General features: G+C 36.1%; 1 protein-coding gene across 1 annotated transcript; it reads left to right on the top strand.

Annotated features, from left to right (window-relative positions):
- Positions 1 to 5,239: 5,239 nt before the first annotated feature.
- LOC109191260 lies at positions 5,240 to 7,814 on the top strand. The gene is made up of 3 exons (XM_019341845.1): positions 5,240 to 5,535; positions 5,651 to 6,066; positions 6,280 to 7,814. Exons 1-3 carry the CDS (start codon positions 5,449 to 5,451, stop codon positions 7,487 to 7,489), a joined length of 1,713 nt encoding a protein of 570 aa, XP_019197390.1. The 5' UTR covers positions 5,240 to 5,448; the 3' UTR covers positions 7,490 to 7,814.
- The last annotated feature ends 4,573 nt before the right edge of the window (positions 7,815 to 12,387 follow it).

Raw genomic sequence — 12,387 nt, 5'->3', positions numbered from 1 at the left:
GGATTCCGGCCACATAACTCAATCTTCATATATACTTAACATTTTGAATGTATTATTTGTGTATATATATAATTGTTCAACTTAGTATTTCTTGTACTTTTCTTTTTTCAATATTGAAAAGTACATTTTACATTATTTCAATATCATGTAAAAAATATTAAAAAAAAAATAATAAGTACAACTTATGAAACGTTATTAATTAATAACATACATGATATAGAAATAATATTCATCTAGCATACGTAAAAATTAAAGAGAGTTGCTATGAAACTGTCAACTTCTAACAACAAGGAATCCTCTCATTAATTGTACTACAGAAAATATGAGTAAATAAAGCCATAATAATAAGTAGCACTAAATTTTGTTAGGTAATAGCACATGTTTGGTCCAATTATAGTTTTAGATAATAGGGCAGGGAGCACATTAGCAGCCCCAACGTGTGTAATGTACAACTTATGTAACACAACATCATCTCAACACTGCAATTTATCTCTATGTGTATTTTATGAGTTATTTCGCAAAAATAAAATTAAATTTGTTCAATACACACTTTCAAATAGTGGTTACGAATTTTTCTCATCAGTCATAAATATTATAAATAAATAAACAAATATATATATATATATATATGTGTGTGTGTGTGTGTGTGTGTGTTAGAAAGAAAACAAAAAATGAATTAAAGGATGTATAAAAGTGTCAAAAACCTTGTGCTCAGAGGCACCAAAGGAAAGGTCATAGAATTAAATCTCGGTGATAGGTATTGACTCTTGTGCTTTAATAGTTAGGAAAAATATAAAACAAATACTACATTGTAATAGAGTTAATAGTATTTAAAAAAAAAAAAAAAAAAGGGAAAGTATAAAAGTGAGGATAAATATATAGTGAAAAATAGGATTCCAATTGTGGTCCCCGGTTAAATTGACAGGAGTTGAGCCCACCCGTTACATCTTGATGCCGCACAATTCTTTGGTACTGCGACTGGTGGAGCTGAACTATAAAAAAGTACTTCAGTTATTGGAGAAATTATTATGCAAGCCACATCAAATTATTAACACCAATGACCCAGTTTATGAATTTGTCTGCATAATATATATACTTCGTATATAAAATTTTCAATTATTAATTAGTTATGGGAATTTGATTGGACTCCCCCACCCAGTTTCATGATTCTACGGCTATATTTTAGACTCCATTAATTGACTCAGACTCATGAATAGATAAAATGAGTATGCATAACTTCAAGTTTTACATCAAATTGTACCATTCTTAATACAAGAAGCCCAATCATAAATCAAATTTGTAAAACTTATCTCCATAATGTCTGGGGTTGAATTCGAACCCCATCCTATTGTTGAAAGAGAGTTTTAAGTGTAACTGTTGATCACTACACCAGTGCCGTGAAGGGTTTGTTTTTGTTTTTTTATTTTTTTTATTTTTTTGTTTTTTTCATTAAGTTACTGTCATATTTGATTGCAATTACATTATTTATTTATTTAAATTTTCTTTTACTCCACTATTGATTAGGGAATTGACTAGCGGATATGACTAATGGCTTAGCAAACGAGGCAACTTACACTTACTTAAGTGTAAGGATAACTCATTGTATAGCTCAAATTGCGTCACCGATTGACTGACTAACCGACCATCTGCACCAATCAAAGCGTGCCACGTTATGCCTATTTGTTACGCTTGCTTAACTGAAAGCATAGCTCGTTGTATAGTCCAAATTGTGCCAACGACTAACCAATCATATGCACCAATCAAAGCATGCCATGTTATACCTATTTGTTTACACTTGCTTAACTGAAAAGGTAACTCATTATTGTATGGTTCAAATTATGTCTTTACTAACCGATTAACTGATAACCGACCATATGCATCAATCAAAGTGTATCACGTTATACCTATTTGTCTACACATACTTAACTAAAATAATAACTCATCGTATGATCCAAATTATGCCACCAACTAATCAACTAACCGATCATTTGCACTAATCAAATCAGGCCATAATATGCTTATTTGTCACAAGCTATTGTGATTTAAGGTGAGCAGCGAGTATAAGAGCATCCACATTGGTTGGGGAGAATGGGGGATAATGTAAGAGTGATTAGGAAAGAGAATGTGGGAGGGGAGAGAAAAAAAAAACAAAAAAAAAAACAAAAAAAAAAATTTTTTTTAAAAAAGTAATCAGACGCGTCAGGCACGCCTGACGCGCCCGGCTTTTGCCCAAGGCTGTGCGCGTGTTCGCGCACAGCCTTCCTCCTTCTTCTTTTTTTTTTTTTCTGACAATATCCTCACATTTGCAGGATAATTATTTTTCAATTATCTCCCCTCCACACTAGTTATTATCTCATGTAGGGAAGAATTAATGCTGAAATCTTCCCACAATATGCACAAGTGTGGATGCTCTAAAGTACCAAAACTCTCTAATCAAATATGATGTAACCCAAAAAAAAAAAAAAAATTAAAGAAAATAAGAAAAAAAATAAAAGAAAAAAAAGCTGTACTATTTAGAAAAAGGAAATACGAAAGATAAAGGAATAGGTCTGATGCTGAGCTGGAGAATAGGGGGCTGAGTAGCAACGTGGGTCCAGAAGAAGAATGTGACACGTGGGAAGAAGAGAAGCATTAAGTGAGGTGGCGATAGGGATGGGACCACGCACTAAGTGCGTGTGAAAGGGGAAAGAGTAACACATGATCTGGCATCTGGGCGATGTATGTGCAAGCCTCCATCAATGAATGTGGCTCAGTGGCTGCATGTATGCATCATATCATATCATATCAAAACTCTAAAGCAAAGTTAATAAAGCATATGCATGTGATTCTTGTGCCTTACAACACCACTCTTTCTACCTCACTCATCCTTTTTCACTTTCATTCATTCAACAATTTTTTTTTTTTTTTAATGATAATCACATGTTTTATAACAATTGTTTTACTTGCTCTCTAGCTTTTATAAAAAATATCATTGCTGATTCTATTGGGATTATCCCAATATAAACTCTATTAATCATGCATTGAGGCTTTTTTAAGCGAAGCATATATAGTGTGTCATATAAGTCTAAGCCAAGTGTTACATCAATTGTACCAATAATATAATACTACTAACATTTTGGTACATTTAATATAAATATTTAAATTCTCATGATTAATTAAATAATGGTATATTTGATTGTTACAAACGTTTTAATAAGTAGGAATATATACCATTTGAGAACATTATCTTAAGATATCATCTAATGACGGTCAATGACAAGAATCTTTGGAGACATGTTATGCAATTTTCCTAACCAACATGGTTGGTGTTGTGGTTCAGCACCTCGTCCCTTAAGCCCATGTGGATGGAGCAAACAATTTGGCCCTCCTACCACTTCTGGCTATCGGCTGGATGGATACCTTTGGACAACTAAAAAAATATTATGCAAATTTCCAATTTGAAGATCGAGGAGTAAGTGCATGGTTTGAGCAACCTTCGTGGATATGTGGGGTTGTTCGGTGCAAATGAATACCAAGAAACTTGCCAAATATATTTTTGAATGACGGGTGTTGAGAACCCTATTGAGGATTGACCGGAGGAGTTTCCCTATAATGATTGTCAACGTTTTTTTAATACACATTATGCAACTTGTCAAAGTGAAGATTTAGGCGTGCATGATCTCATTAATCTCTGTGGAAATGTAAGGTTGTTCATCGCAAACAAATACAAAAAAGACCATGTCAAATATAATTTTCAATGATAAGTGCTAATAATAAGGGCCTTGCCAAATAAAATGCACTCTCTAATTACAAGTATTAAGACTTATACCAATAATAATTGCCATTAAGAAATCTCACTATATAAAGTGTAGTGTCATTGTGTCAATTACCATAACTATGGAGTAACCGATTCTATAATTAGTTATGTAACTATTTTTTCATGTGCTGAATAGAAAAACTTCTTACTATACCTCTATTACTCAATTTCAAATTATTACCTCTCTTTATTTATACATTTTTATAAATAAATTCCTGGTGAAATCAGCCAATTAACCAAGAATAATTAGATCAAACAAAAACATAATTAATGATTAAAAAACAACTACTACATATAAGAATTTGGGCATTTTGGGGGGCATGTAAAAGGTTAGAAAGGGGTAACAACTAACAAGTGGACACCACATAAACATAAAACAATGAATACACAATCTCTCATCATTGGTACCCATTTGAAATTAATCATACGTGGTTGACAATAATGCAAATGCATGATATTTTGCACTGATTAATTAATGGACAACTAACTCAAATGTATGATGAGTGCAGGTACAAAAGTCAAGTCGTCCCATGAAGAAAATAATGTTGCATATATTACACTAGTATTAATGTCAAATGTTGCTACTATACATCATAGCTAAGGATAAATACAATTTTAAATTCCTAAAAAAAAAAGAGTATTTAGTCTTCAATCTATAATTTTCCAGTTTCAACAAATTATATTATGAGATGAACCACTAATATATACTCCCTCCGTCCCGAATTGGATGTCTCATTTACTTTTTGCACGCTTTTTAATGAATCAAAAGTAAATGTTATGCACTTTCCAATTATGCCCCTCACTTTTTCACTTTTGGAAATAAAAACAATAAAGAAAGCAAAAGCTAGAAGGGTAATTTGAAAAAAGTAGAATGATGGTGATGTTCAATTTTAGAAAGTGGACAACATTTTGGGACAAACTAAAAAGGAAAGTAAGACACATAAAATGGGACAGAGGGAGTATTATTTTAATATACTAAATGTTTATTTGTAAATAATACATTAAAATGAATTTTTTAAAAAAACTTCTAACATACTGAAAATAAAATTTTAATATACTAAAAATAAATTTATATGTCATCATGGTCTACGATATAACAGCTGGACTATATTCTAATTAGTTTGTTATTATGACATTACGTTAATAAAGGAAAAATCTCTATTTCTTTTTTTATAAGTCAACTGGGGCAAAAGATTTAATTATTTGGTGTAGAGAGTTATCTACTTAATACTTATCTTTAATCCGGGTAGTTGAACCCGAGGACCCGTGAGGTGCTTACGTGGAGCGTCCGGTGTGATCGGAGAATGATGACCGCCTAGCCTATACCCTTTAGACTTCTCCAAATACTGTACACAGTATCAGTACACCGTATATACATACAGTAGCCTGTAGTAGGCTGTAGGTCCTAGAGAGAGAAAATGAGGTGTGTATTATAGCTTTCTATGCATGCCAGCGATGAAGTAGAAGGATCAAAGCTTTTCTCTCAGCTCAGGTCAAAGCTGTCACCTTTGTATTAACCCACTTCTCTTCTCTCCTCTCTCTCTACACTTGGTTCAAATCCCCCTCTCTATCTCTCTCTCTAGCTTACAGAGAAAGAGAGGGAGAATGACGGTGTGAGATACAATAAATACATCAAGAGTGTAGAAAGATTAATGTTTGATCCGTGCGCGACAGCAATGGCCGGATCTCCATCTCTCGCCGGTGGAGAAAAGAAGCACTGGTGGCTTACCAATAGAAAGGTAGCGTCTTTTTAATTTTTTTTTTTTTTTATTAGTTTTCAGTTTCTTTCTTTCTTGGTGGAAATCTTGAAGGTAGGATGGTGTTTTGGGGATTTTGAAATGAATATTTGTGCAGATTGTGGAGAAATATGTGAAGGAGGCAAGGATTCTGATTTCGAGTCGAGAACAGAGCGAGATAGCTTCCGCTATAAACCTTCTGGACACTGCCCTGACTCTTTCTCCTCGATTCGAATTAGCCCTGGAGTTAAAGGCTCGATCTTTGCTTTATCTCCGGCGATTCAAGGACGTCGCCGATATGCTACAGGATTGCATTCCCAGTGTGAAGATGGCATCCGATGAAGCCTCATCATCCTCGACTTCGTCGTCGTCGTCGTCATCGGATAACTCGTTGTCCAAGGAGAGGGTGAAGCTCCTCTCCTCCGGCGGGGGTGGTTCCGACGAGCCTGCTTTCAAGTGCTTCTCGCTCTCCGATTTGAAGAAGAAGGTTGTAGCCGGGCTTTGCAGAAGCTGCGAAAGGGGAGGGCAATGGAGGTAATTTTCCGCTTCTTCTGTTTCATTGGTTTTCCCCCTTCTTTTATTATACTGCCATCAAATTCGCCCAGTGGCTTCAATGTTACGCCAAACCAGCTGTGACCTGTAAGCTGTCCTTAATTTAATGAACAAATGTTAAAGTTTTGAGTTTTGCAAGTCAAATGTTAATGTTGTCCTCTTTCTTTATTCATTAAAAAAACAAAACATTTGCAGGTACTTGGTTTTAGGCCAGGCTTGTTGCCATTTGGGCCTAATGGAGGACGCTTTGGTTTTGTTGCAGACGGGCAAACGCATTGCCACCGATGCCTTCCGTCGCGAGAGTATTTGCTTGTCCGATGACAGCTTTTCTTTCGCCAGATTCCCGCTGGCCGGAGAGATTTCCGCCGCCGGTACCCAGCCGCAACCGCCTCCAATAACCGATTCCGAAAGCATTTCCCAGTTGCTCAGCCACATCAAGCTGCTGCTCCGCCGCAGGACCGCCGCAATCGCAGCCCTAAACGCCGGCCTCTATTCCGAAGCCATTCGATACTTCTCCAAGATCGTCGATGGCCGTCGTGGGGCCCCTCAAGGCTTCCTGGCTGAATGCTACATGCATCGAGCCTCCGCGTATCGATCCTCTGGTAGGATTGCAGAAGCCATAGCTGATTGTAATCGAACCCTAGCATTGGACCCATCCTGCATTCAAGCTCTTAGTACTAGAGCTTCTCTGTTCGAGGCCATTCGGTGTTTGCCCGATAGCCTCCATGATCTCGAGCACTTGAAACTCTTGTACAATTCAATGCTGCGAGATAGGAGATTGCCCGGACCGGCATGGAAGCGGCAGAATGTTCAGTACAGGGAAATCCCGGGGAGGCTCTGCTCGCTCGCTACAAAGATTCAAGAACTGAAGCAAAGGGTTGCCTCGGGTGAGACCGGGAATGTAGATTACTATTCCTTGATTGGATTAAGGCGAGGTTGTTCAAGATCAGAACTTGAAAGAGCCCATTTGCTGCTTACTCTCAGACATAAGCCTGATAAGTCCAGCAGCTTCATCGAGAGGTGCGAATATGCTGAGGAGCGCGATGTTGAATCCGTGAGGGAGAGGGCGAAGATGTCTGCATTGTTGTTGTATAGATTAATTCAGAGGGGTTATACGAGCTTAATGACAACCATCATTGATGAAGAAGCTGCCGAGAAGCAGAGGAAGAAGGCTGCGGCTGCATTGCAAGCAATGCAACAAGAGGTTCAACAAGAATCCAAAATCAAACCAATTAGCAGTTCTGAATCCTCTGTTAGGATTGAAAACAATGGTACAGCCACCACGCCCCCAGGATCAGTGTTTCAAGGCGTGTTCTGCCGAGACCTTGCAATTGTCGGGAATTTGCTATCTCAATCAGGGTTTAATCGTCCGCTCCCTGTGAAATACGAGGCGTTGAGCTGTTGATTGAGATTTTTCTGGTGGTGGATAAGCAAAGAATCTCATGATCAATCTGGTGGAAAGTTTCTTTATTTCTTTCTTTCTTTCATGTGTTAATGTTCTTCAACTGTTGGAGAATCTGATTCTGGAACAAAGACTGTACAAATGGCAAAAAATGCTCTACTTTGCCATCCAGGAAAATTTTGTTACCTACTGCAGTAGTATCTTTCTTCTGTAATTTTTTTTTTTTTTTTTAATCTTTTTGTTCATTTCTTCTTTCTCTTTTCTGTTTGTACAGAGTTAAATTCAGCATCCAAATTTTCCCAGTTCTGAGGTTTTCCCTCCCCCCCTTTAAAATCTCTCTCTTTGGATTGTCATTTTCTTGCTCCTTTAACAAAATTGACAAGAGGTGGCCAAAATTTTAGGAAGTGTGTAAATGGGATTCACAGGAAGAGTGTGAAATGTGGATGGAAGGAAGGGTTGCTTTCTTAACTATCTTTTGGCAATTTCATCTCAAAAAATTAAAAATGGTGGCCTGCCCTGGCCAGCCTGGGTAGCTGAGTTTCTATGTGGTGTCACTGCTACAGTTTCTTTAGTGTATTTGGCAAATAACTGTTAGCGGGTTTGGCAAGCTAATAGTATTAGCTGGTTGTGTTTCAGTAGGTTGAGAAAGTAGCTATGAACAAATATTACAGAAAAGTTGTTAACTTTTTGAATTTTAGCGTTTGGGTATTGACTTTTTGTGTTTCAGTAGGTTGAGAAAGTAGATATAAACAGATATCAGAGAAAAATTGTTAACTTTTTGAATTTTAGCGTTTGGGTATGAGTTTTTGTGCTTCAGTAGGTTGAGAAAGTAATTATGAACAGATATATTACGTAAAAGCTGTTAACTTTTTGAATTTTAACGTTTTGAAACATTAAATTGTTTGGATAAGCTGCAGTGCTGCACCCTACAAACTTTCAATTAGTAACTTACTTTGGATTGGTAATCTAGTGAAATAGTGTCTCAAATACAATATTTTAGTACTGTTTTGGAGCAGCATGCAATATAATGAATGAACACAGTGGAGTTGTCTGATTCTGAGAGTGGGGAAGAAAGATGAATGATGGTGGGTGCACAGAGCAGAGGGTGCATGCACATATGCAGTAATGAGGATTACTGTTTGATAATTACTGAGGAGACTTGGGAGAGTACAATGTTGTTGTCTGTTGTCTTTGTTGTTGCATCATGTGCCAGCCAAAGTATGGGTCATTGGTTTTAGGTTACTAGGGTTTAAGTAAGCTATGCCCATAGGTTGATGGGAATTTCAACTTTCCAACTCATCATTAATTTTTACACTGCAGGGTGGGTGGGGGTAAGTTTACTTTCCAACCCCCCTTTTCACTTCTTGAGTTCCCCAAATTTACTTTCACACCATAATGGGGCAACAGGGCATTCAACTTGTACCTGAAACATCCAAACTCTCAGTATCTATACCTGTTTCTGCCTCAATAATTTATATGTGATAAATTCAACTCTATGCTTTATCTTTATCAATCAAGCTAAATTATTAACTCATTTGAATTAGATAACCAGTTAAGGTGAAAAAGGAGTCTGGGTAATATCTAATCTTTTTCTTTCAAGTATAGATAATTGAACTCGGAACTAATTTAACTTAGAAGTTATATGAGTTTCAGAAGAAAAAGATTTTGAGATAGTAGTCTATGATTCACAAATAGTTATAATTATTATAGGTAGCCATAGTTTATTGGAGTGAAGCATGTGTGTGGTACCCAGAAGGCAGCAGATGTAGATAGAAACAAGTAAGAAGCATGTACAAAAAGAGCCAAAGGATGATGATGGCAGTGCAATGGATAATATTGACTTTGTTTGGTAACATAGTTAGTTTATCAGTTAATTTTGATTTATTTAACTATTATTAACTGTTTGACTTAGTTAAACTGTCAATATAAATGTTTGATTAATTAACTTTTTGTAACAACTTATTACTTTAAAATGTTAAATTTTTTAAAAAAACATTCAAAATAACTTTTTTAATTAATACTTAAAAAAAATCATTTTATATATAATCAACTAGCAGCTAAATGCTATTTACCAAACACCCTCAATATTAATATCGGAAATGGTGAAGATGGTCCTCAGCCCAACCGATTGGGAGTACGAATATACTGTCAAAGCCTTTTGTATTTTTGCGTCTCAAAGTGGGTGCAAGGATGTGCATTGAATTTAGCGTAAATGTACATTACTCTGCTTCGGGAGTTCAAATCAATTCATTATATTTACATACTGTTATAAACTTCAATTTCTAATTTTACAATTTACTTACATACCAACTATTCTAAATTATGTCTCACGTAAATTAAGTGGTCGATAATTGGCATTTTCCATTTGACCTGTAGGGTGAGATGGGAGTTTGATTTGCATGTGTTGGGCAGAGGCCGGTAAGGGCCAGCACTCTATTATTAGGAGGATTGTTGAGTGGAAGAGACAGATAAATGGCCAAATCTGATATTCTGACTCTAAAAAATGTAATGACAATGTTGTATAAAGAAATAACGTTATGTCTTCGGTTATAGTTTTTGGATTGTTTTCAACACTGGGGCAGCACTTGGGTGTAGCAGTCAACAGAATCATGCTTATCCTATGTATGCAGACTGCAGGGAGGACCATCGGACCATCCTATGTTATCCTTCTCATTCTCATCATTTTCTCCTATTCTTCTTTCTATCCACTTATCATTAACACCTAAGATTTGAGGATTACAATTTGAAGTTAATTATTCACCTCCAAACATAATTTTCCCATTCTTAATTATATCTAATTACCAAATTGTGAATTTTTTATCATAGGATTCCTATTTACTGGTCCCGGAAATTAAAATGACAAGACAGCCTGCGAGTTCCTTAAATGTTTAATTAATTAATTTCAATTTAATGTTGTTGTTCCACTACTAATTGCGTAGAATCCCCCCGTAGTGTTTTTTTTTCTTTTTCCTTCTTCTTCTTCTTCTTCTTTTCTTTCAGATATTACAATCATGGAAGTGGGAAGAAGAAGGACAAAGGTATCACGTGAAACCCATCAACCAAAGTGCAAAACCATTAAAGAAAAAGGGGGGTTAAAAATAATTCAACCTCGGTGAAGATTTTTTGAATACTATTGACTCAGATAGTATATGTTCTATACTTTATCTAACTACCTTTCTTCAAAGGGAGCTATAGAAGTGTCATCTGAGCATAAGGTGTTTGGCAACTTAGGTGAATGAGTTAATACCCAAAATTGTCCTCGACTATGGTGGTTTTTCTCAATTTTGTCCTAAACGACTTTGGTGTCTTAAACTAGTCCCAGACTTTTGTGTTATTATTCAATATTGTCCTCCGTTATATAATCTGTCAAATGGATGTTAAGTATAGGGTTAAATATGTAATTTCAATTTTGGTTTTCTAGGGATCTCCTTATATTTCATCTAAGGGTCAAAAATATTTTGACCGAGAATTCGCCAAGCAATAATTCGACAATCTCTGTTTATTTGACAAAAATATTTTGACCCAGGGGCTGGGGCTGCGACTGCGGTCTGCTCAAGCAATCTGTGTTCCTCAGAAATTCGCCAAGTAAATTTGACAATCTTTGCTTATCAAATTTGCCAATTTGTGTTCATGTTTTACAAATTTCACCAATCTGTGTTCATGGGTTTATCAATTTCACCAGGTAAATTCGCCCAACGAAAACCCTAAGGAAGCAAAGCAAATTTCTTCCCTACATTGCAATGGATTCAAGGCGACGGAAAATGGGCGAAGGCACTCCGAAATATGGTAAGCATTTTGGTTTGTCTGAGCTTATATATGGATATGTATGTACTGTTAAAGCATAAAGTAGTATGCATATGTATGTATTGTGTTTTAACTGTCAAAGGGGACATAGTGAATTAGTAATTTGTGTTTTGCAGTAATAGCAGTAATGCTTATGGATCGGAGTTTGCAGTCGCAATCTGTGGAGTAAGCAATCCTTGTTGCTTCCTTCCTTTCAGTTCAAACCTCGTTGCCTCGTTCTTTCTTCAGTCAGGTCATCAAATAAATATGGAGTTTGCATTCGTAATCTGTGGAGTAAAGGAGACTAAGTGAGAGAGAAGACCAAAATTGAAATTACATATTTAATCTTATACTTAACACCCATTTGACGGATTATATAACGGAGGACAATACTGAGTAATAACACAAAAGTCTGGGACTAGTTTAGGACACCAAAGTCGTTTAGGACACAATTGAGAAAAACCACTATAGTCGAGGACAATTTTGAGTATTAACTCTTAGGTGAATATATAGGTGAATATAGATGGTCGAAAAATGTTATAACTATATGCACAATCAATATTGCAAAAGGCGATGGGCGCTAGTCAGGCGTCAATGGGGTGCCTAGGCGACTTAATAATTTGAGTATATCGTCTATACTTTTACCACTCATGGCTAGGAATTGTTAGACAATCATAATCTTCCAAACTAATCAACTACATGTATTAGATGATTAGTTGAGTACATGACTAAAGAAATATAGAAAATTAATCAACTACATGTATTAGATGATTAGTTGAGTACATGACTAAAGAAATATAGAAAACTAATCAACTACATGTATTAGATTGATTAGTTAAGTACATAACTAAAGAAATATAGAAGATGAGTAATCGAGTAAACAAAAAAATTATTCGCCCGAGTTGAGCGCCAACTCAACCGAGTTAGATGCTCAAGTCGGTACCTGGAGTGCATAGTCGGCCGGTTAATTGATCAACCGGCTAAAAACAGCTTAGGGCTGAAATTACTTCAACTTACGAACACCTAGATCTATGCAGTTGTAATGTATGATTAATGGGCCACAGCCTAAAGAGATTATTTGGTAGAATGGGCCTTGGTAGAAATTGGGCTAGAATATT

The sequence above is a fragment of the Ipomoea nil genome, unplaced genomic scaffold (assembly GCF_001879475.1).
Source record: "Ipomoea nil cultivar Tokyo-kokei standard unplaced genomic scaffold, Asagao_1.1 scaffold1619, whole genome shotgun sequence".
Lineage (NCBI taxonomy): Eukaryota > Viridiplantae > Streptophyta > Magnoliopsida > Solanales > Convolvulaceae > Ipomoea > Ipomoea nil.
This window is presented reverse-complemented; position numbering and strand designations above follow the sequence as displayed.

What these genes read in the sequence shown, in the direction of transcription:
- LOC109191260 (XM_019341845.1), top strand. Translation starts at nt 5,449, where the DNA reads ATGTTTGATCCGTGCGCGACAGCAATGGCCGGATCTCCATCTCTCGCC. An exon ending in GGTGGCTTACCAATAGAAAG is followed by an intron (nt 5,536 to 5,650) that starts GTAGCGTCTTTT and finishes ATATTTGTGCAG; the next exon opens with ATTGTGGAGAAATATGTGAA. An exon ending in GAAAGGGGAGGGCAATGGAG is followed by an intron (nt 6,067 to 6,279) that starts GTAATTTTCCGC and finishes AAACATTTGCAG; the next exon opens with GTACTTGGTTTTAGGCCAGG.